Source organism: Equus przewalskii, chromosome 12 (assembly GCF_037783145.1).
Source record: "Equus przewalskii isolate Varuska chromosome 12, EquPr2, whole genome shotgun sequence".
Classification (NCBI taxonomy): domain Eukaryota; kingdom Metazoa; phylum Chordata; class Mammalia; order Perissodactyla; family Equidae; genus Equus; species Equus przewalskii.
This window is the reverse complement of record NC_091842.1, coordinates 41,638,196-41,660,757: the sequence shown is the minus strand read 5'-3', so window position 1 is coordinate 41,660,757 and position 22,562 is coordinate 41,638,196. Positions and strand designations below refer to the sequence as shown.

At 63.6% G+C, this 22,562-nt stretch overlaps 1 protein-coding gene across 9 annotated transcripts in view; it reads left to right on the top strand.

Annotated features, from left to right (window-relative positions):
• CACNA1H (calcium voltage-gated channel subunit alpha1 H) overlaps positions 1–22,562 on the top strand; it is a 68,752-nt gene that overhangs the window by 31,581 nt on the left and 14,609 nt on the right. For all 9 annotated transcript variants that reach the window (XM_070567105.1, XM_070567104.1, XM_070567103.1 and 6 more), the window contains 12 exons: positions 10,216–10,327; positions 10,449–10,582; positions 11,085–11,182; positions 13,326–13,485; positions 13,973–14,291; positions 14,493–14,585; positions 15,758–16,544; positions 17,883–18,325; positions 20,005–20,156; positions 20,980–21,165; positions 21,880–21,997; positions 22,322–22,477. In XM_070567105.1, coding sequence (XP_070423206.1) covers positions 10,216–10,327; positions 10,449–10,582; positions 11,085–11,182; positions 13,326–13,485; positions 13,973–14,291; positions 14,493–14,585; positions 15,758–16,544; positions 17,883–18,325; positions 20,005–20,156; positions 20,980–21,165; positions 21,880–21,997; positions 22,322–22,477 — 2,758 coding nt within the window. The remainder of the gene's footprint in view (positions 1–10,215; positions 10,328–10,448; positions 10,583–11,084; positions 11,183–13,325; positions 13,486–13,972; positions 14,292–14,492; positions 14,586–15,757; positions 16,545–17,882; positions 18,326–20,004; positions 20,157–20,979; positions 21,166–21,879; positions 21,998–22,321; positions 22,478–22,562) is intronic.

Here is a 22,562-nt window from a genome sequence, read left to right as displayed (position 1 = left end):
CGATCTGGCTCGTGCAGCTGAGGGGTGTGGACCAGAGATGCCTGTGTCCGCTTGGGGGGTTCCTTGCAGCCCCAGGGGGTTCCTTGTGGACGCAGCACAGCTGCAGTGGGGCCCCCCTGCCAGGCTGCAGTCCCGAGTGGGGGCTGGCTGAGGCTGTGGGTCGGTCCCATCTAACAGGAGCCGCTGGAGGGGCCAAGGGGCCGGCTGAGGCGGCGGAGCCTGGCTCAGCCCCTTCCGGAAGCTCGTCCATCTTCGCAGCCTCGTCTGTACAGCCAGGCGCCCGGGCCTCTGTCCAGGCCAGTCTCTCACCAGCATTCCTTCCCACTCCTTGACCCCGGAATGCAGCTGCCCTTGAGAGTTTTGCCTCCTTGAGATCTTGGCCCCCAGACGCCCGTGTCGGCCCAGCCCAGTGCTCAGCGTGGTGGACCCTCAGGACGACGCTATGTGCACCCGCTGAGGTTCGAGTGGTCCCTTGCTCAGGGCCAGACCTGCTGGGCTCTGGGACCCAATGGGAGCCCCCAGGCCCCACCCTCAATGACCTCAGGCTGGCTGGGGGCGGACCACACCTTGGGCTGTGGAGGTCACTGTAGAGAGGAGCAGAGTCGGGCCCTGAGCCCCAGTGCTGTGGAGATGCCACCCCCCAGGGGACCATGTGTGTGTATACACGTGAGCCATGTGACCTGGGTGCCTGTTCCGTCCCACTGCCCAGAGCCCCCAAAGCTGCAGATGAACATCCCTCCCTGGCTGGGTGCCATCACCGCACCGCAGTTGCAGCCTTAATTAATTAATTACCTCAGTAATCAATCCATTAGCCAAGAGCACTCATGGAGTAGTCGTCCCCGGCCACCGGGGAGGCACACTACCCTGGGGGGCTGCCTGGTGCTCCAGGCGGGGCAGAGGGGTAAGGCCTCGGGGGGCTGTTCCTGGACCTGCCAGCTGCCAGGTGGAGGGTGTGGGGGACCCACACAGGCCTCCGCTCCACAGCTCTGCCCTCCAGTGCTCTGGGGATGGAGTCGGTCGCCAGCTTCCAGGAATCCTCCAGGCTGAGTGACGGTGACAGGCAGGCTGGGGGCTCATGCCAGGTGGAGTCACTGCTGAGAAGGAGGAGGCCAAATCCACAGATTGTGTCAATTATTGAGGTGAAATTCACATACCGTGAAATTGAACATTTAAAGGGAACAAGTCAGTGGCATTCAGGACGTTGACGACATCATCAACGGCCTCTTCTATCTAGTTCCTTAAAATTCCCATCGCCTCAGGGAGCCACCCTCCTCCTTTCCGCCCAGCCCTGGGCCCCTCTGATCCACTCTGCCTGCGTGGACTTGCCTGTGTGGACACTGTCCACCTGTGGGATCATACGTTGTGAGGCTGCTTCTGTCTGGCTTCTTTCACTGCCGTATTCTTGAGGCTCGTCCACATTGTCCCCCGTGTCCGTGCTTCATTCCTTTTTATGGCTGAGTAATAGTCCAGTGTGTGACACACCACACTGCTCATCCGTTTGCCTGTTGGAAACCACTTGAGTGATTTCCGCCACTCGGCCTTTGAGTCACGTGGCTGTGAACATGTGTGCATGCGTGTTTGTTAGAGTCCGGTTTTCGGTTCTTTCGGGTGTGTACAGGGGTGGCTTTGCTGGGCCACGTGGGAACTTTGGTTTGTTTGTTTGTTTGTTTTTTAAATGGCTTTTAGAAATCTATTTTTTTTTCTTTTTTTAAAGATTTTATTTTTTTCCTTTTTCTCCCCAAAGCCCCCTCGGTATATGCTGTATACTCTTCGTTGTGGGTCCTTCTAGTTGTGGCATGTGGGATGCTGCCTCAGCGTGGTTTCATGAGCAGTGCCATGTCCACGCCCAGGACTCGAACCAATGAAACACTGGGCCGCCTGCAGCGGAGTGTGCGAACTTAACCACTCGGCCACGGGGCCAGCCCCAGAACTTTGGTTTTGATGGGAGGAGCTTCCAGACCCAGGTGCTTCTCAGCCCCCCCACGGTGATCCAGAGTGGGCTTGGACGTGCCCCCGGGTGTCTGGGAGTCCTGCCAGGAGCCATCTGTGTTCCATGTGGAACTGGCCGTCCACTGAGGGCACTACTGGCCAGCTCAGCCAGCGCCCATCCTGCCTGCTCCTCTTGGGGGCTCCCTGGAGGTGCTCAGAAAAGCCTGGGTGGGGTCCGTGGACGGGTGCATAGGAACAGAAGGCAGGGGCTGAGGTGGGCCTGGGTCTGGGTGGGGGGCTGGTGGCCCTCCTGCAGGGTCCCCGCCCACGTGAGGCTGGTCAGGGAGAACCCGTCTTGTTACTGGGGGCTGTCTCAGGTGGAAACAGGCAGCTCCCTGTTCCGATGCGGGGCTGAGGGAGGAGGCTGTTATGAGTCTGTTGCCATGGCAACCTTGGGGGGTGCGGGTCACCAGCTGGGGTGCAGAGCAGGAGGCCCGTGGACTCCCCCTGCCCTGACGAGCAAGGGGCTGTGTCTGCTCTGAGTGGGCAGGAGCCCCCACGCTCCCTGTGGGCACCACGGCCAGGGCAGCCCAGGAGGCGGGGACCCTTCCCCGGGCCTCGCTGATGCTGACCGCCCGTGCAGACCACGGGGCCGGGGCTTCCCAGCACCCCGTATTTGTCATCGCACAGCAGTGCACGACCACGCGGTGCAGAAGCCCAGGCGACAGAGGTTGGAGGGGAGCAGAAGTGGTCCCTCAACTCTTCCCACATTCCCTCCCTCGCCGACCCCGGGCCCCATCTCGTCCCCTCCACTCGGTTCTCCCAACGAGCAGGTTCTTCTGGAACTTTTCCGTGTATGTCAGCGCACATCTCAGGGAAGCAGGCTTCTGTGCTGTGGCTTTTAACGTAAATGGGTCACCTGTTCTCCCACCGCTGGCACTTGCCTGTCTGTGCGCACAGGATGTGTTTTTCTGCTAATACGGGCAGCACTGCATGGCACCCCCCAGCCTCACGCCTCCGTCGATGGAGGCGTTCTGACGTTTTAGCCTTTCGCGATCTCAGACGGTGCTGCCCGGCTCGCGGGGCTGTGACTGGAGGGGCCTCCTGCACGGCCTGGCTGGACAGACTCGGAGGGCTCGTCCCCGGCAGCCGCAGTGGTGCTCTGGATCTGCGCCGGCTCTCAGTGGACATGTGGACAGTGGGGCCGGGAGGGGTCGGGGTTCGGGAAGCCTCTGCTGCCCTCTGAGAGGTGGGGTGGTTCTGGGGTTCTCCCGTGCTGCCCACCGAGCCTTGGGAGTGCGGCCAGCTCGGCCTCTCGTGGAGTGTATTTCTAAGCGTCCTGCATCCAGCGACCTGCTGGGCCGCGTGGGGCTCAGTCGGTGTTCCCTCTTCAGCCTCTAGGGTCGTTTCCTTCTCCAGCATTGGGTTTTTTTCCCCCAAATAAGTGTGATTCTCTCCTTGAGTAGGTAGAAAAGCAGGTTTGGGTGGCCTGGGGGTGGGGGTGGCACAGAGGGGATGCAGTGAGTGGGCAGGGCTGGCCCAGGGCAGGGAGGGACTGGCCCACCAGGGTCCCCGCGAGAGGGGAGCTCTGGTCCAGATGAGGCTGCTGGCTGTGTGCCTGGGGGCAGAGAGCATGTGGAGCCCCTGAACCAGCCGGGCATCCACCTGTTCCGGCTCATCCTTACACCCCATGCCGGTTGGGGCCTCTCGTCTCACTGCACAGGAAGACCCGAGGCTGCGAGCCTGATAGGGGTTGGAGGTCAGTCTTTGTGATTGCAGGCACCCCTCCTCACTGCCCACCATGCTTGCCAGCTCCCGAGGGCCTCCCCTGGGGTCCAGGCTTGGAGCTCTCTGTCTGCAGTGAGTCGAAATCACCTGGAGCTGCCTCTGGTCTGTACTGGCAGTGGAGGGAGAACGTGGAGGGGCTGCCATGGGTGCAGGACAGACAGCTCGGGACAGAGGAGGCTGCTGCAGGGTCCCAGCACGTGCCAGCGCGGCTCAACCTACTGGTGGCTGTGGCCATGGTGGGGGAGGGGGTGAGGATGGATGCTGACCCGGGTGTCCTGAGTGGGTGAGCTCTGGGCCACCCCGCCCTCCTTCCTGGTGCCGTCCTTAATGCTGCTGGTGCCCCGCCGGGCACAGGGCTGCTCACGCCAAGCTGTTGTGGATTCGGCCTAATGGAGCTTAGCCGGCTGAGCAGATTGCTCCAGGGGGTGGCGGGCGGGGCCGGGCAGCTCGAGGCCTTCTCATCCTCAGTGCACCAGAACTCTGCTCGTCAACGTGGTCTCCTGACAGCCCCGCAGGGAGCCCAGCCTTGGGATTGGAGCCTCGCCCCCACACAGCCCTGCCTGGGGGCTGCTCCGACCATGGGGGCCAGGCAGCAGCCATGCCTGGGGACCCCGGCCCCACGGCCCTCATGCCACTGTGTTCCCTGTTGATCTATGGCTCTGGAGCCTAGAACCTCGTCTCTCAGGGATGTCGAGCTGCTCTGTCTGTGTCTCCTTGGTGGAAGTATCCCCCGTCGTGAACTTCATCCCTTGGACAGTTCCAGCCTGGCCACAGCGTCCTCAACATAGGGAAACACAGCATTCTCTCCTCCCTCCGTGTCCAGGCCAGCACGGGGAGGGGCCAAGGTGGCGTTCTCAGCATGAGGGCTGGAATCGGGGACCTGGAGTCCACTGTCACTGGTGAGAGGCTTGTCACGTGGTGTGTCAAGGTCCCTGTTTGGCACAGCTGTCGGTGGAGAGCTGACAGCACCCAATGTGTGCTGAGCCTCCACGGGACCCTTCTCGTGGCTTCCATGCGCTGTCCCAGCAGCCCCCAGGCTTTCCAGTTCACTGGCGTCTTTGGTGCAGGGATGACAGAGGCCGCCCCACTGCCCACCGGGGTCACCCATGCTTCCAGGCCATTCCCGCCAGAAGAGGGGCATGCGGGCTTCACAGCTGTAAGCAGGGCAGGCCACGTGCCTCGGGCCTCCCAGGGCCCATGCCCAGGGACAAGGGGAGATGGCGTTTGCAGGCCAGGCCGTCTTCAGAGCGGCTCTTGGTGTGTGTTTCTTAACCAGCTGGGAGTCGGAGAATGAGAAAGGTTGGGTCCACGGTGTGTTTTCCAATAAAGCCTCCTTCTGGGTGAGCGGTGACCCCAGGCTGCTCAGCCAGTGTCCTCCCCCAGCCCTGGCCCACCTCCCCTGAGCTGGCCGGGGACGGCGGGTACGACGGCTGAGTCAGCACCATGGACAGCGCCCGCCACAACGCGCTGCCCCCTGGGCATCAACCTTTCCTGGTCATGTTGGGGGAGGCTGGCTTTGGGGTGCGTTGGAGCCAGGGTCTGAGAGAGCCTCCAAGTCAGGGCTGGGTCTCTGGTCCAAGCCAGCTGGGGAGCCCCGGCCTGCAGGCAGGCTGTGGAGTGGAAAGATGGTCTAGTGTTTGTTCAGCACCCACCAAGCCCCTCGGAGGCCCCAAGAGACCAGGAGGGAGGGAGGGAGAAGGGAAAGAGGCTGGCACCAGGCCAAACAGGATGGAATGCAGGAGGGCATGTGGGACCCACAGGGTGGGCACAGGCACTCGAGGGACCCCAACAGACAGGACCTCTGCTCCCCGCTGCTGATGGGGTCTCAGCCCTGGGCCCGGGACCAGACTCGGACCCCTCTCCGAGCCTTTCTGGGGCCCGTTTCTCATTTATCAGCCCCGCAGCATGCTGGGTGCTGGGGCAGGCCCAGCCAGGGCCCTGAGAGAGTCACTCCAGGCCCAGTCCTGCCCAGGCTGGACACAAGGGGCCTGTTAAGCTAGGAGAGGTCCATGGGGTCTGATGGGCTGAGGTGGTCAAGGAACGTGGATTGGGGGGTCATCTGCCAATCTCTCAGTCTCCAGGCCTGGGCAGAGCCTCCCTGGCTACCGGGTCCCGTGGGAGAGACCATCTCACTGAACTGTGGACCCCAGCCCGCAGACCGTCTGTGGCCAGGCCCTGGGCAGCCCGCAGCCCTCTCCCTGCGCTGGCGTGGCTGCCTCCTCCTGGCCGCACATCAGTCTGGCTTCCTTGGACCCACAGTGGAAATTGACTCTAATTTGTAGAACTTGCTTCAAAACCTAAAGGATTTTTAATTAAAACCCGGAAAATCCATCTGCGTAATTAAGCCTCTGGAAGTCACTGGGTTCCGTGCGATGAGTGGCTGGTTGGCACAGCCTGTCTTCAGCTGCCCGCCAGGGCGTGACCAGGGGACAGCTGTGATATAGAGGGTTGGGGGTTGGCCTTGCTCGTGCAGGGGGCTCACGGGGCCATCTCCCTCCCTGGCCGGGACCTCTGCATCTGGGCTGGCCATCCTGCTCTGGGCAGAGCCTCCTGGCCAGCTGGCCACAAACCCAGTGGAACTCTGTGTGCCGGGGGCCCCTCACCAGGGCAGGAAGGCAGGGTGGTTCCGGGGTACTGGTTGGGACTGCCACACACAAGATTGTGGGGTTCAGGTACAGGACCCCAGAATCTGATGCCTCCCAGGGTATTTTGGGGGTGGTGGGGGGAGAGGGGCAGACGTGGGTCATAAGGATAGTCACCCAAAAAGGTGGGTCCTCACGGGCTGGATGGAGAATTTTCTGGGTGCCGGGCTGTGCTGACGGGGTTACTAAGCCACCCCAACCTTGTCCGAGGAGCCTGTGCTCACGGCCTCGCTGCTGGGCCCTTGGACTCCTTTCACATGGAGTCCCTGTAGCCGTGGCCAGTTGTCCTGAGCCCCAGGGTGTGTGTGGTGGGCGGGGGCTGGGAGTGGGGGGTGGGCGAGGCAGACCAGGCCGGCAGGGTTGGGAGAAGCCAAGGTTGGTGGGTGGGCTTTGCCTGTGAGCGATTTGGGAAAGCATCAAGGTAGGACCCCAGCCTGAGCTGGCTGTCTTTGCAAGTTGCTGGAGGCCCGGTTTTTGGCTCCTGCTGGGGAGTGAGGGAGCCTTTCATGGCTCCTGGCCCAGACCAGCTCGGGGCTCCGGACACGTCCACTCCACTGTGGAGGGCTGAGGTCCTCAGCTCTGCCCAGCACCAGCTCCGGGGTGTCTCCTGCGACAACCCCCAGACCAGGAGCTGCCTATACCCGCTCCTCCATCCTCGCCTGGCCCTCCACCTCGAGGTCCAGAACACGGGGCCACGCCACTAAGTTTGGCTGAAAGTCCTGTAGTGGCCGGGGGCAGTGATGGCTGGGGGCTGGCAGGCAGCCGGTGGGCTTCTCAGGGCCAGGTGCAGGGAGGGTGTGAGTGTTCATCGCCTGGTGGTAAAAGGTGCTAGGTCCCTGGGTGGCCGCCTAGTTTAGGGCACCTCTGGCCTGGGCACTCCTGCAGGAGGGTCTTTGGGTGGTCTCAGAGTGAGGGTGGGCACAGGCCTGGGAGAAATGGGGCATCAGTCCAGGATGGGGGTGGGTGATGCTGGTGGGGACCGGATGAAGTGGGGGCTGCCCTTGGGGTGGGCGAGAGCTCAGAGAGATGAGACGGAGAAGGAGGCTCCCAGGCACCAAGGGGGTGGACAGTCCCCACACCCCCACTGGATGGATGGGCAAATTGAGGACCCAGACTGCTCAGTGCTGCCTCCCTGCAGGGGTGGGGGTCTGTGCATCTGCAAGACAGGGGTCCAGCCAGGTTTGGGGGGTGGCGGGGCACTCAGGCCAGGATGCACCCCCTACCCTGTCTGATCGTCGCCCGCTCAGGCACAGAGCTGCCTGCTCGCCTGGCGGGGACGTGGGTGTCTGTCTCCTGCAGGCAGGTCGTCTGACAGCCTTTGTGTTCCAGTCACCACAGCTGTTTTGTTTAACTGAGCAAACCCCACCCCTGGGAGGTGCCCAGAGACGGCCTTGTGCCCCAGCTTCTCCTCCCGAGGGGCCGTTTGCAGCAGTGAAGGGACACTGGGGCCATGGGCAGCCCCCTGGGGCTGGAGCTAGCCATCAGGAGGCCAGGAGAGCTGTGAGGCCCGATGACCAGCCTCTGTGTGTGGCCTCACAGCCTGGGACCCCGGCCCCTCGGGCGGGTCACCCACACCCACAGTCTGTCCAGGGCCCTGCGCCATGCCCGCCTCTGAGGCTCCCCGTTGAGCCACACTGGTCCAGCAGGTGCACAGTGGGTGTCCATGCAGCTCTTAGCTGCAGCTCTGTGCTCCCTGGCCCCGCTCACGGGGCCAGACATGCCCGCAGCACCCCAGTCCTGGCTGCCCCGTGGGCCCTGACCTTCGCACCACCAGGTCCTCTCAGCCCGTTCCCAAGTGAGTGCCTGCGGGGCTGGGGGTCGGGCCTCGGCGCCACCTTAGCGGGACGCCGGTTTCTGCTTTTCTGCAGCGGAGCCCCTGTTCCTGCTGAACTCATTAAGTGTAATTATGGCGCTCGCAGTGGGAACCTATAATTATGCGGTGGCCCAGTGCCACGCTGCACACCGCAACCGGGGGCTTCGGAGCATCGCTGTTGGTCCTGGCCCTGCCCAGGAGGCCGGGGGAGCAGGGCCAGGCAGGCAGCCAGGGCAACGCAGAGGACGGATGCACATGGCCTGGCCTGCCTCCCACCCCTGGGATACAGGTCCCCAAACCTCCCCAGGCCTCATCCCCTCCCTGACCCTGTCACAGCACAGCCTCTGCTGGTTTGTCACGGCTGCTTTTGGGATCAGAGCCCCTTGCAGGCAGGGCCACATGGACCCCCCAACCCCAGCGCCCCCGTGCAGCCGGGCACAGAGCAGGCTCTCAGGACCCTGGGGACTGACCTCCCCTTTACAGAGCACAACCATGTGCGAGGCAGGGCCGTGAAATGCCCCCACCGAGGGGGACGTGGGAGAGGAGCGAGGGGCACCAAGGCTCAAGGTCGTGTGTCCAGGATGTGCCGCTGCCAAGATTTCCTGCACAAGTGTGTGAGGGTGGATGCCCCCAATTGTCACCCTCCTCAGCCCCCAAGGGGCCGGTCGGGGTGGGAGCTGCAGGGCTGTGGCAAGGGGTGTCTTCCAAGTGCCAGCTTCTCTCTGCTTCAAGAAAGTCCCGCCGTCCACCCCACGCCAACCCTGACGTGAGCCCAGGGCCTCCTGCCCCCCTACCCTCACTCTCTTTAGCCTCGAAAGCCCACCTCGGGGGTGGGGGCGGGACTGGGTGGGGGGAGTCCTGATATGGGGATGGCATGTGGGGTACGTGGAATGCCCCGAACCCTGGGGCCCTCCCAGCTAGGAGGGGTACCTGCCCGCATCCCCGGGATTTGGGTGAAGCCCCAGCCACCCGGCCAGGGAACACCACCTGCAGGCTGGCCCCCATTGGCAGCCCTGGGCCCCCTGTCTGGCCTTGCTGGCCTGGAGTCCGGCTCTTCTCTCATAGCTGACACACCAGCCCACCACGGGGCTCCCTGATTTCCTGATGAAGCAGCTGGGGTGGGCGTGGGGCGCACACCTTCCAGGAGACAGCCACTGGGGCCACGGCCACCGCCTGCGTGGGGCCCCGGCGCCACCTGCTGGCTTTTCCAGGAACAGTCAGGCATTCTCACATCTGATCTGATGGGTGGCCTCTTGTCCCCAGGGCTGGTGGCCTGGCAGGGTGGCCCAGGCACCTGTGTGGGGTACACACACAGCACGAGAGGGCCCAGTGCTCCCTGCAGGCCCCACCATGGGTTGGACTCCTTTCCGCCAGCGGGGTCTCTTCTAGATGTGGCCCTTCGTGGACGGGTGGCTTCTGTTCCCAGGACCAACTGGCCGGCTGGGGGTGTCCTCATTCACTCGCTCATCGTCCGTGGCCCACTCCCCCTCATCTGGGAGCATAGTAGGGCTGCAGGGGCCCTGGGCCCAGTCACTAAGTTGTGCTAAAGCTCACGTCTCTCATCCCTCGTCACCGCGGTTACAGCATCGCCGTCTGTTGGAGTCACCTGGGGGGTTAGTGCAGGGCTGTGGGGCAGGGCCTCCCAGTTTGTGGGCATCTGCGACGCTTGAGGTCCAGGCTGGGCAGCGCCCGTGAAGCTGCTCCATCGAACGTCCAACTTCAGTGTAGGGGACTGGAGGGAGCATGGTGGAGGGGCAGTGGCTGGCCTCCAGCCTCCATCCAGGGTTCCACTCTGAGCTTTGGTTTCCCCTCTGTACACAAGGGGCTGGCAGCGGTGTCCAACCCCTGCCTGAGGGGTGTGCTGGCCGTGCATGCAGTGGCCGGTGCTGGGACGCTGCCCCTTACCACCCAGCTGACGGGGCAGGCCCAGGGGAGTTCAGGGCTTGGCACAGGACGGGGGCCTCTGGGGGCCGTTGGGGCTGGGCTCCAGGGTCATCTCCCAGCCACCCCGCTTCAACCCTTAACTTGGCCGCCCGCCGCCACGTGGTTCGAGCACGTCAGCATGCTGGTCATCATGCTCAACTGCGTGACCCTGGGCATGTTCCGGCCCTGCGAGGACGTCGAGTGCCGCTCGGAGCGTTGCAGCATCCTGGAGGTGGGGCATCGGTGGGCTGTGTGGGCCCCGCTTGTCACCAGTGACCCTTAGGGATGCTTCTCTGCACCCCGGGTGCAGAGGGGCAGCCAGGTCCGAGTTCTCAGGCTCCTCCTCCCGCCAGGCCTTCGATGACTTCATCTTCGCCTTCTTCGCGGTGGAGATGGTCATCAAGATGATCGCCCTGGGTCTCTTCGGACAGAAGTGCTACCTGGGCGACACCTGGAACCGGCTGGACTTCTTCATCGTCATGGCGGGGTGCGGCCCACACACCCGCCGCAGACAAGCTCTGCAGAGCCAGGGCCGGCCTGAGGGTCCCTGCTGCTGACTAGCCGGGGCCCCACCTACTCTCAGACCCCACGGGCGGCCCTGGGCCCCCCAGGAAGAGGGATGGGGGAGGGGAACTCTGGAGGGTCCCAGTGGAGCCGGGTCTAGGGGTGGCCGGGGGTGGGGTGCTGGGGACAGGACACTTGTCCCGGGGCTCCCCGTGCCAGCAGCAGGGATGGTGGGACAGACACGGGGTGGTCTGTGAGTGGTGGGGGCCACGCTAGTGACCCAGGGTCGTGTCCTCCCTGCCTCAGGGCCCAGCCTGGCCTAGTGCATGATGTGGGGACCAGGCCTCAGGCGTGTGGTCACCTGCCGTGGGCCTCCTGGCCTCAGCCGGCAGGGTTCCCTGGGGAGAGTACTGAGCCCGCCGGCCTGCTGTGCCCCGGGGCACATGCCCACCCCCTGAGCATCCCCTCCCTCTGCCCGCCCCCAGCATGATGGAGTACTCTCTGGACGGACACAATGTGAGCCTCTCGGCCATCCGGACGGTGCGTGTGCTGCGGCCCCTCCGCGCCATCAACCGCGTGCCCAGTAAGTGACCCTGCCCCTCTGGGGCCTGGGACAGGCCTTCATGTCTTGCTAGCCTGCTGAGCGCTCTCGAGGGCCTGCTGGGGCACCACCCAGAGGCCACACTGCCTGTATGGCTTCTGGGTGCCCTGGCCTCGGTCCAGACCCCAGTACCCAGGGAGGCGAGGCCAGCCTTTTGCCACTTGCCTCAGGCCCTTAAGGATTTGCTGTTCCTTCTCTGGGGATGACAGCAACCCTGGACTGAGTTGGGGTGTGATGGGCAGGCTGTGGGGTCCTGACTCCCCACAGGGCTACTGAGTGACAGGGGCCACTCTGAACCTCAGACTGCTCATCTGCACAGCATCTGGAGTGATGCGGGCGGGGGGCCACAGGGGAGGCCCATCCCAGTGATTCTCACATCTGAGTTCCCCCAGAGGGGTCTGGTGCTGCAGGGAAGTGTGGGGAGGCTTCTGGAAGTTATGTGGCTGCTCGCTTGGAAAATGGCCTCTCCTGACACTGGTCATAAGCCCACATGGGGATGGTTGGGGATTTTTTTGTGTCTTAAGAGTTCAATGCAGTGGCTGAATTGACATTACTTTTTGGGGAGTGGGGAGGGTAGTGCCCATGTGACTGTGTAAGGTGTGTGTGCAAACAGGTGTGCGTGTACTGTCTAGATGTGCATACAGGCCTGGTTGGTCAGGGCTTATCCTGCAGCCCCCCTGGGAAGTCACTCCCCCCAGGGTGGGGCGCTCTGCCCCACCCCCAGGCCAGTAGCTTCTCCAAAGGGGCAGGTGTGTCAGGGCTGTGCTGGCCTTCCTCCCACCTGCCCACCTGGCTCTACCCTTTGGGGTCGGACAGCGCTCAGGTGCTGTGTGACCCTGGGCAAGTTACTGAACTTCTTTGAGCCTCAGTTTCCCCACTGTAACAGCAGGATACTAGTGGAACTCCCTCAGGGTGGCTGTGAGCGTGAGGCAAGGTGATGCGCGTGGTTCTCAGCTCTGCCTGCGCCCACAGCATGCTCACTCTGCTCCCTGGACCCTCTTGTCAGAGGGTGAGGGGACAGCACGGCCCCTGCTGCAGTGTTCACTTTTCAGGCTCAGTGTCCACGGCAGCCAGAATTGCCACCAGCAGCCTGGCCACCCTCTGGGACCTGGCCCTTTCCCAAACAGGGTGCCTCCCCGATAGACCAGTGTTCCTGGGGATGAGCTCCAGAGGTCACGCTCTGGGCCGTGTCTCGCTCTGGCTGCTGGAGGCCCACTCAGACCCCGGGCCCTCTGTGACTTTGGACCCAATTGCTGTCTGGCCAGGGCGGTGCTCACTGACTGTCCGTGACCATTTCTGAAACTTCAGTCCCCCTCCACTATGGCTCATTTCTGTGACCCCAGGGGACCGTCCGGCGTCCACCACCCTCAGAGCACTGCTCCACGAGGCCTTGGCACTTCCCCTCCCCTGCCCACGGGCCCAGGACTCTGTCCGCAGCCTCAGCTCGCCCTTGCCCGTTTCTGGAAGTGAGCCTCATCCTTGCTGAGGTCTGGGAAGGGGCAGGCCCAGGCAAACAAGGGCGCGTGGAGCCCGGCTGATCCCATCCCTGGATTAATTTGCATTCACACAACCCCTGGCACCATGAACAAGGGCTTCAAAACTGCCTTTCAAAAAGCCGCCGCCTGCCCTGGAGACCTGTGCATCCACTGCGTCGCTCCAGTGTAAGGGCTCTGCTCCCTGTGCTTCACACAGGATGGAAAGAAACACTGCTCCCTGGGCCCTGTGCCTGCTGCAAGACCCCAGGCTCCCAAGCACGGAGACAGCCCAGCCCAGGAGCAAAGCTGCTGCTCCCGGGACAGAGCCCGGGGCCCTTGGACTCCTGGGCTGGTCACCCTTGGGGCCTGGAGGTGGCACAGTCAGGCCATGATTCAAAAGGAGCAGGGACCCACCCCCATGAGACCCTCCAGGCCCGTAGCCTTGCTCCCCTCGGTGTGGGCCTGACACAGAGGCATCACTGTCCCTCAGGACTTGCTGGACCTGTTGGGGACTGGCACAGGGACCCCGCAGGGTCACTGATATCCACTTGTGAACGGCGGGGGGGCTCAGGGTTCATGGGAGAGGCTGAGGGCCTAGGCGACACCCAGGAGGGCTCCACAGTGCTGACCCCCTGCCCTGCCACCTGCAGGCATGCGGATCCTGGTCACGCTGCTGCTGGACACGTTGCCCATGCTCGGGAACGTCCTGCTGCTCTGCTTCTTCGTCTTCTTCATCTTCGGTATCGTGGGCGTCCAGCTCTGGGCGGGCCTGCTGCGCAACCGCTGCTTCCTGGACAGCACCTTTGCCAGGTGCGCAGGCCTTGCTCCTGGGCCGAGACCCCTGTCCCACCCATCAAGTCCTGCCCCTAACCGGGCTCTTCCTGGCCACCTGCCTCCAGAGGCTCCTCCCCCTGGGCCCGGCCCCTGACAGGCTCATCCCTCCGGACCCCGCCCCCAGAGGCTCCTCCCCTCCGGGCCCCGCCCCTGGCAGGCTCCTCCCCTCCAGGCCCTGCCCCCAGAGGCTCCCTTTTTGGAATATCCATAGTTTGACTGTGGGGTTCTGGTTTCTGGGTCTATGCTTCTTTCTTTGGTTTTTGTGTCTCTGTCTCTGTTTTCCTGGTAATTTGTTTTCCTGTTTCTGCTTCTGTGTCTCTTCCTCCTTATTTTTCTCTTTGTGTGTCTTACTTTTTGTGTCCCCCACTGTGTCTCTCGATCACCGTCTCTGTCTCTCCGCATGTCTCTGTGTCTCTTTTGCTGTCTGTCTGTCTGTGTGCTCCCGCTGGCCGCACGCCCCCAGGAACAACAACCTCACCTTCCTGCGGCCGTACTACCAGACGGAGGAGGGCGAGGAGAACCCCTTCATCTGCTCCTCGCGCCGGGACAACGGCATGCAGAAGTGCTCGCACATCCCCAGCCGCCGAGAGCTGCGCGTGGAGTGCACGCTGGGCTGGGAGGCATACGGGCAGCCCCAGGCTGAGGGCGCGGGCGGCGCCGGCCGCAACGCCTGCATCAACTGGAACCAGTACTACAACGTCTGCCGCTCCGGGGACTCCAACCCCCACAACGGCGCCATCAATTTCGACAACATCGGCTATGCTTGGATCGCCATCTTCCAGGTGGGCTCCAGCTCTGTGTGCTGATGGCCCGTGGCCTCAGTTTCCCCATCACGTTGGGCACCAAGTGTGCAAGGCCCCAGGGGTTGGTGTCAGGACACGGCTAACTCACCCTCCAGCCCTGCCGCTGGACCCTGAGGGGACGCAGGCGAGGGCCCCAGCCTCTTCCTGGCCGTCCGTGTGTCCAGCCACCTGCCCCCCCAGGTGATCACGCTGGAGGGCTGGGTGGACATCATGTACTACGTCATGGACGCACACTCCTTCTACAACTTCATCTACTTCATCTTGCTCATCATTGTGAGTGTGGGCATCGGGGCGAGTCCCGGGGGGTGGGGCAGGGGCGGGCCCGACTTCACAGCCAGCGTGTTAGCTCATGGAGATCCCTGCGTTGTAACAGCTCATCTCCCATCCCTAAGCTTCTCTGTTAGGGCACAGTGTCCTGCCCCCCAGGTCCAGCCATGAGCCTGCTTGTGCCCCCCACCGCCACACCACCCTGGCCTTTGCTAGCCCTCATGGGTCCTTGTGGGTCCATCAGTTCAGCTGAGCTGCTGGGTGGGGGCAGCAAAGACCCAGAGCTGCCAGTCAGGTGGGGTGGGGGCCCGTGGTGGGACGAGGGCCTTCTCTCCAGCCCCCAGTGGGAGGAAGTGGGCCGGGGTGGGAGGCCAGTGTAGGTGAGGAGGGGAGAGCCCGCCTCCAGGAGGCCTCGGACAGCGCCCCACAGCCTCCTGTGACCAGGTCCTGTCTAGACTCTGCAGAAGAGTCAGGACTGCCTCTTGGGGTCACAGCTCTCTGCCATGTACGTGGCCCTAGGCGTGGCCTTCACTTGGTCCTCGCAGTGGCCCTGTGGGGTTCGGGGCAGGCTCAGTGAGGACCCAGCAGTGAACAGAAACAGGCAGGTCTCCTTCCTTGTCTCAGACCATAAGTGTGAGCATAGGAGAGTGGCGCGCGGGGACGGGGTGGGGGGGGGGGCGGGGGAGTGAAGCCACAGGGGTCATGGAATGTCAGACCTGGAGGGGAGGGTGCGGCACAGTCGAGAGGGTCTAGTTGGGGACAGACTTGAAGGAGGAGGGACCAAACCACACAGAGGGCCAGGAAGGAGGGTCTCCTCACATGTTGTCCGTTTATCTGCAGATAGGCGAGCAGCACCTACTGAGCGCCGCCCATCCCAGATGCTGGGGCTCAGCATAGAATTAGCAGGGGGCCACCGCCGGCCGCACTCACGGCTGTACCCCTGGCCCCTAGAGCAGGTGGCGCACAGTAGGGGCGCACAGTAATTCTCTTGTCAGGGACTCAATCACTGTTGTGTAGAAAGCAGAGCTGCTGCCCTGGTTGCCTGTCCCCACCTGACCCCAACGCCCCGGGGCGGGTGGGTCCCGTGTCCCTTCTTCCCTGGCTCCCTGGGGCACGTGGCCGGGTGAGCGAGGCTGTGGACCGGCCACCGGAGGCTCACGACCGCCCACCCGCCACAGGTGGGCTCCTTCTTCATGATCAACCTGTGTCTGGTGGTGATCGCCACGCAGTTCTCGGAGACGAAGCAGCGGGAGAACCAGCTGATGCGGGAGCAGCGTGCCCGCTATCTGTCCAACGACAGCACGCTGGCCAGCTTCTCGGAGCCAGGCAGCTGCTACGAGGAGCTGCTCAAGTACGTGGGCCACATCTACCGCAAGGTCAAGCGGCGCAGCCTGCGCCTCTACGCCCGCTGGCAGAGCCGCTGGCACAAGAAGGTGGACCCCAGCAGTGCCCTGCATGGCCAGGGTCCCGGGCGCCGGCCCCGGCGGCCAGGCCGGCGCGCAGCCTCCATCCACCACCTGGTCTACCACCATCACCACCACCACCACCACCACTACCACTTCAGCCACGGCAGCCCGCGCCGGCCCGGCCACGAGCCGGCCACCGGAGACACCAGGCTGGTGCGGGCCGGAGCGCTGCCCTCGCCGCCCTCGCCAGGCCGAGGGCCTCCTGACACTGAGTCCGTGCACAGCGTGTACCATGCAGACTGCCACGTGGAGGGGCCGCAGGAGAGAGCCCGGGCGGTGCATGCTGCAGCCACCGCTGCCGGCCTCAAGCTGGCCACAGGCCTGGGCGCCATGAACTACCCCACCATCCTGCCGTCACCGGCGGGCGGCAAAGGCGGAGCCAGCCCCGGGCCCAAGGGGAAGCGGGCCAGCGGACCACCAGGCGCGGGAAACCACAGCCCCCTGAGCTTGAGCAGCTCTGACCCCTATGAGAAGATCCAGCATTTGGTTGGGGAACACGGTAAGGGCCCCAGCCTCACCCTACAGAGAGAAGGGGACCCAGGTGGAGTGGGGATGGGAACACAGGGCTCCTGAATGCCGTCCCTGCCCATGCACTTTCCGAGGAGGCCCCGGGCATCCTCAGGAGCCCAGCTTTCTTCTTTGGAGCCTGGAGGAAGGGGGTGGGGAGGACTAGTGCCGCCCCCCCTCCTGTACTGAGCCCCACGCACCAGCGGCTCAGGAGCACAGGCATTTGTTGTGTGCATGTGAGAGCGCCACAGCTGGCAAAGAAAACCCATTAGGCCCCCGGGCCTGTGTCTTGTTGCCCTCGCCTTGCCCTGAGAGGGACCATATGTCCATGGCCATTGTCTGGCCACTTTTCCCGAGGAGTGGCCGGCCCCCTACCTGGGTGGGGAGACTGAGACTGTGGCAGGGGGAAGGGAAAGTCGAGGTCACTGAGCCCCCGAGAGTTAGGAAGAGGGGGGCTGGGGTGCTCCCTGAGGCATTCATGGTCCTCCCACCTGGGGCCTGGCTTCACCCGCCTCAGACAGGCAGTCGAAGAAGGGACACCAGGACCCCCAGCCAGCCAGCTCCCATGCAGACAGTAAGGCCCTCCCAGGGGTCGTGTGCAAGTGCACAGACTGCCATGCCCCTGGAGCAAGCAGAGGCATGGGGGCCAGGGCCGCTGTACACACCCTCACGCCCCGAGCCCAGGGTGTGGGAGCCTGCGTTCACAGTGCATGTGCTCCTAGTCTTGTGCTGGCCACAAGGGCTGCTAGGTCTCGTGGAGCCGCTGGGTTGTGGCGAGTCCAGGCCGCAGTGTGCTGTCAGCATGAAGCACAGTCTGGGTCCCAGAGGCCAGCATGAGGGACAGCATGCAGAGCGCTTCTCTAAACCTCACACGGGCTCCGTGTCGAGTGACGGGGGCTCGGACGTGCCTCACTAAGGGCAGCGTTAAAGTTAATCTCGCCTGTCGAATGTGGATGCTGGAAAGTGGGTCACCTTATATTTCTGTGGCTGGTGCGACCCCAGGGCAGACGAGCTCCTCTGCCCTTTTGTGTCACTGTCCCTGCATGTGAACAGAGCACACCTGTGCAAAGTGCACGTGAACGTGCCCAGGTGGTGTGCACGTGTGCCCAGGTGTGCATGTGCCCGGTTGTGTGCACATGTGTACTCAGCTGTATGTATGTGTTCCTAGATATGTGCATGTGTGCCCAGGTGTGTATGAATGACAAGAGTGTACATGAGTGTGCCCAGGTGTGCACACCATACACCCCACAAAAGCCCCCACATGACCATGGGTCCTGGGTACCAGAGTGTGGCCGCTGAGCGGCTGACCCTGCCTTGCCCTCTCCCGCAGGCCTGGGCCGGTCCCCCAGCCGCCTGTCAGGCCTGAGCGTGCCCTGCCCCCTGCCCAGCCCCCAGGCGGGCACGCTGACCTGCGAGCTGAAGAACTGCCCGTACTGCGCCAGCGCCCTGGAGGACCCCGAGGTGGAGCTCAGCGACTCGGAGGGCGGAGACTCAGACAGCAACGCCGTCTACGAGTTCACACAGGACGTGCAGCACGGGGACCGCCGTGACCCCATGCAGCCACCCCCAGCAGCAGATGCGCCCGGCCAGGGTGGCCCCCGGCGGCGGGCGCAGCGGCAGGCAGCCCCTGGCGAGCAGGGCGGGCTGGGCCGGGTCTGGGCCACCTTCAGCGGCAAGCTGCGCCGGATCGTAGACAGCAAGTACTTCAACCGCGGCATCATGGTGGCCATCCTCACCAACACGCTGAGCATGGGCGTCGAGTACCACGAGCAGGTGGGTGGACGAGGGCCCTCCTGGGGGCGAGGGGCAGGGCCCTGCATGTCACCACCTGGCCGCCCTCTGGAGGTGAAGCGGGCCTGCGTGGACAGCCCCCAGCTGGACCCCGGCCATCGCCAGGACCCCCAGGGAGCATGGCCCTCTTGTGTCCCCTGGAGATCCCAGCCTCTTGTACGACCCTGCAGAGGGGTTGGTGGGGGTTGGGGAGCAGGGACGGAGTGGGAGCGGATGTTGTCTGTTGTGGGGATTTTTGGCAGTTGCTCAGCAAACGCATTTCCTCTTTGGGCTCAGTCTCTGCTGAGTGGTGGACTCCCGCCCGTGGCTCCCGCCTGAGGGTCTCTCAGTACACACCCCGGGTCTCGGAGGTGGGGTTGAGATGACCACAGACCCAGAGGCAGCAGAGGGCTGAGGGGTTCAGCAGCTCTTCTCAGGATGGGACCCCTGTGGCCCAGCTCTCACGGAGAGAGGCTCCCCTTTACGTGAGCCAGACCCAGTGACCACGCCCGCTCAGGTGCCCCTTCAGTGGCCAGAAGAGGTGGTGGCGTGGCATGGCCCCCAGAAGGAGAGTGCATTGGGGGGGGGGTGCCTGGCCCCATTGCCCAGATGCCATAGACTCTGCGTGCTGGCCCTTGGCCCCTGCCCTGGGTCTCACGTTCACTTTCAGTGGCCAAACCAGCTTCTTCGTCTGCCACCCTCTGGGCTTTTCAAGTCACTTCAGCTGTTTTCTTTCATCTTGGAGTGATTTAGGGAAAATCCAAGCAGTGCTGGCCTGGAGCAGCCGGGCAGGGAGGTTTGCTCTGCGAGGATCCATGCAGGGCAGCTGGGCCTCGAGGGCCCCCGGGAAGGAAGAGCTTCTGTACACGTGCACGTGCACACAGTCACATATGTGTGTGTGCGTGTGCATGCACATACATGAGGGTACGATACACATGTGCAAGGTTTATCCATGCAGGTGTGGACGTGAACAGACATGCACACACACCACACAAGTAGCACATGTGCAGGCACACACATACACATGCACACAAACATGCTGGCACGTTCACACCCGCAGACGCGTGTGCACACAAGCAGGTCACACAGTGGTACCTGCACACGCATGCACACGCGCACACACATGCATCTACACTACTGCAGGTGTGCACATGTACACACATGGGCGGGCACATAGTGCACTCCACGTGCAGGTGCACACAGGAGGGGCAGCAAGTCCCAGTAAGAAAGAGGCCTCGGGGCCCTTCTGACAACGAGGGGTGGGCAAGGCCTCCAGGAACCACGGCAGCTGCTCAGAGGGGCCTCCGGTGTTGTTCGCACCCCCTGCACCCCCACCCTCCTGGAACTGGCATAAATGCTCCAGGCCCTGTTCCTGTGCCCCACACCTGCGGGGCTGGGTGTTTCCAGAGCTCAGTGCTCAGAGGTGGCCCCTGAGGGGGGACAGTCAGGGTGGGAGGGCCAGGCAGGCCAGCGCCCAGCTAGAGGGGACGCCTGTGGGGTCTCAGCTTTCTTTTCCAGGTGGTTAGCAGTCATTTAGGCTCCTTCTGAGTTGCTGCTGCAGCCCCCCAGCCCCTTGGTGCAGCCTCACTTGCTCCCAGTTCAGTGGGGCATTGCTCCCCCTCTGCTGAGGAGCATTGGGAGCCATGGGTGGGGTCCTGATGGCCCCCCCCCGCCACCCGCAGCCCGACGAGCTGACCAACGCCCTGGAGATCAGCAACATCGTATTCACCAGCATGTTCGCCCTCGAGATGCTGCTGAAGCTGCTGGCCTGCGGCCCGCTGGGTTACATCCGGAACCCCTACAACATCTTCGACGGCATCATCGTCATCATCAGGTGGGTCCCCTGTCTCCTGCCCAGGCCCAGAGGCCCAGGAACCTCCAGTGTCAGGTGAACACCCCCCCACAGAGAGCAGAGGCCCGGCCAGAGCAGGGGACACTGCCGGGGGTGTTTACAGTGGGTACTGAGTCACGACGTCTTGGGCAGTCCCCTCCCTGGGCCATGTCCCTCCACACCCGCACTGTCGAGTTCACACAGTGAGGTCACCTGCACCTCAGGTGGTTGTTTCTAGAATCTAATGGAGCTGTTTCCTAGAGGAACAGAGTGGGCACTGAGCAGCCCCCCAGCTTCACGGCTGGACTCCACTTGGTTTAGGTCCTGTGAGAAAGGCTAGCTTGCCTCCCAGGCATCTGCTGGAGTACAAACAATACAGAAAGGAACGGGAGAATCTCGGGGGGGCTTGCCTCCCCCAGAAGGAAGCAGGGTCCTCAGGAGTCAAGGGGTCCCTTCCCTAGCGGGGAGAGAGTTGAGCAAGAATGGACAAGCCAGGCATGGCTGTGAAAGGCACAGGGTCGGGGGAGGCCCTCCACTGAGAAGCTTCTGACCTGGCCGGTGCCCGGGTTCTGGCAGTTTCTGGGAGATCAGGCAGCCATCAGGGATGGCAGCTAATGAGGAGGCTTTGAAGATTTTGCCGCAGGCCCCCAGCCCCCTGGCGCCTTGATGCAGCCGAACCTGCTCCCAGGCATGGGACTGAGCAAAGGCCACCATAGCTCCCAGGCTAGCGTTCCTGCTCCCGGAAAGAGGAAGTCCCGGGCTCAGGGCAGGTGCAGGGACCTGCACTCAGAGGACGGGCCCCTTCTGACCCTCATCCCGGCCGCAGCGTCTGGGAGATCATCGGGCAGGCGGACGGGGGCCTGTCGGTGCTGCGGACCTTCCGGCTGCTGCGGGTGCTGAAGCTGGTGCGCTTCATGCCCGCGCTGCGGCGTCAGCTGGTGGTGCTCATGAAGACCATGGACAACGTGGCCACGTTCTGCATGCTGCTCATGCTCTTCATCTTCATCTTCAGGTGGGGGCCCTGCCGGCGACTGCACGATGCGGGCGGCTGGGGGGCAGAGGCCTGGAGAGTGGAACGTGTGCCGGCCCCAGAGAGGAGGACCCCTCCCCGCCAGCACTGGGGCCCCGGGTGGGGGACCGGGAGCCTCAGAGCATCTGCTGAGGCCTTCATTCCAACAGCACTGATGTGGGGCCCCTTCTCTGTGCTGGGCTCTGTGCTGGTGAGCTCCCAGCTGAGTGCGGGGATGGGACAGACCCCCAGATGGATAGATCAGGGACTGTGCCCAAAGGAGAGTAGGCAGCGGAGCGGCGGGAGAAGGGGTGGGGACAGCCAGCTGGAGTTCATCAACTTCAGCTGGTGTCTGCTGAGCGCTTGCTGTGGGTCAGCCTGGCCCGGGGCTCTGGCCTCGGGGTGGGGGCCAGAGTGCTGGGCAGTCCAGGCAGGCTGAGGGAGGCGGGCACCCCAGGGCCTGGCCACTGCCCGGAGCCAGAGTGGCCTCAGTTGTCTCTCCCACCCCCGGCCTCGGTCATCCCACCTGTAGACCAGGAACAGCTGGGCTGTGGGCACCAGGACACCCCTGTAAACCAGAAGGTGGGGGTCCCGGTTGGGGGAGATGTGGGGCAACAGCCGCTGCGTGGGGAGGTGACCAGGCAGGCCGCTCCCCCCTCATCATTCCCCTGCGCCCACCCCCGCTCTGCTCACCACACCCCTGCCTCCTGCCCTCAGCATCCTGGGCATGCACCTCTTTGGATGCAAGTTCAGCCTAAAGACAGACACTGGAGACACGGTCCCCGACAGGAAGAACTTTGACTCCCTGCTGTGGGCTATTGTCACCGTGTTCCAGGTAAAGCCCAGGTGGGAGCCGTTCTCTCGTGTAAATGGTGGTCCCCAGGAGAGTCACGGCTCTGCTCAAAGCAGCCCCAGAGCATACCTCCTTGGCCGGTCCAAGCCTAGAGCAGGTGAAGAGCTGGGAACAGTGGTTGGGACGTCGATTCTGAGCCCTGAGGAGGTAGATGTGTGTGCTTGCTGGCACAGAGCTCCTTCTGGTCCCCAAGGCTTGCCAGCATTTCCACGGTCAGGGTCAACTACCCAGTGCCCCGTTTTCTCCCCCCGTGTCAACCCCACTCTCGAGTCTGGGGTCCACTCTGCCTCGCCGTCCCTCCTCCAGATCCTCACCCAGGAGGACTGGAACGTCGTTCTCTACAACGGCATGGCCTCCACCTCCTCCTGGGCCGCACTCTACTTTGTGGCCTTGATGACTTTTGGCAACTACGTGCTCTTCAACCTGCTGGTGGCCATCCTGGTGGAGGGCTTCCAGGCTGAGGTGAGGGCCTGGAGGCGAGGGGGACTCCCAGGGGGAGGCAGTGGGGGCCTGGGGTTGGGTGAGAGTCCCGCTTCAACCGACACGG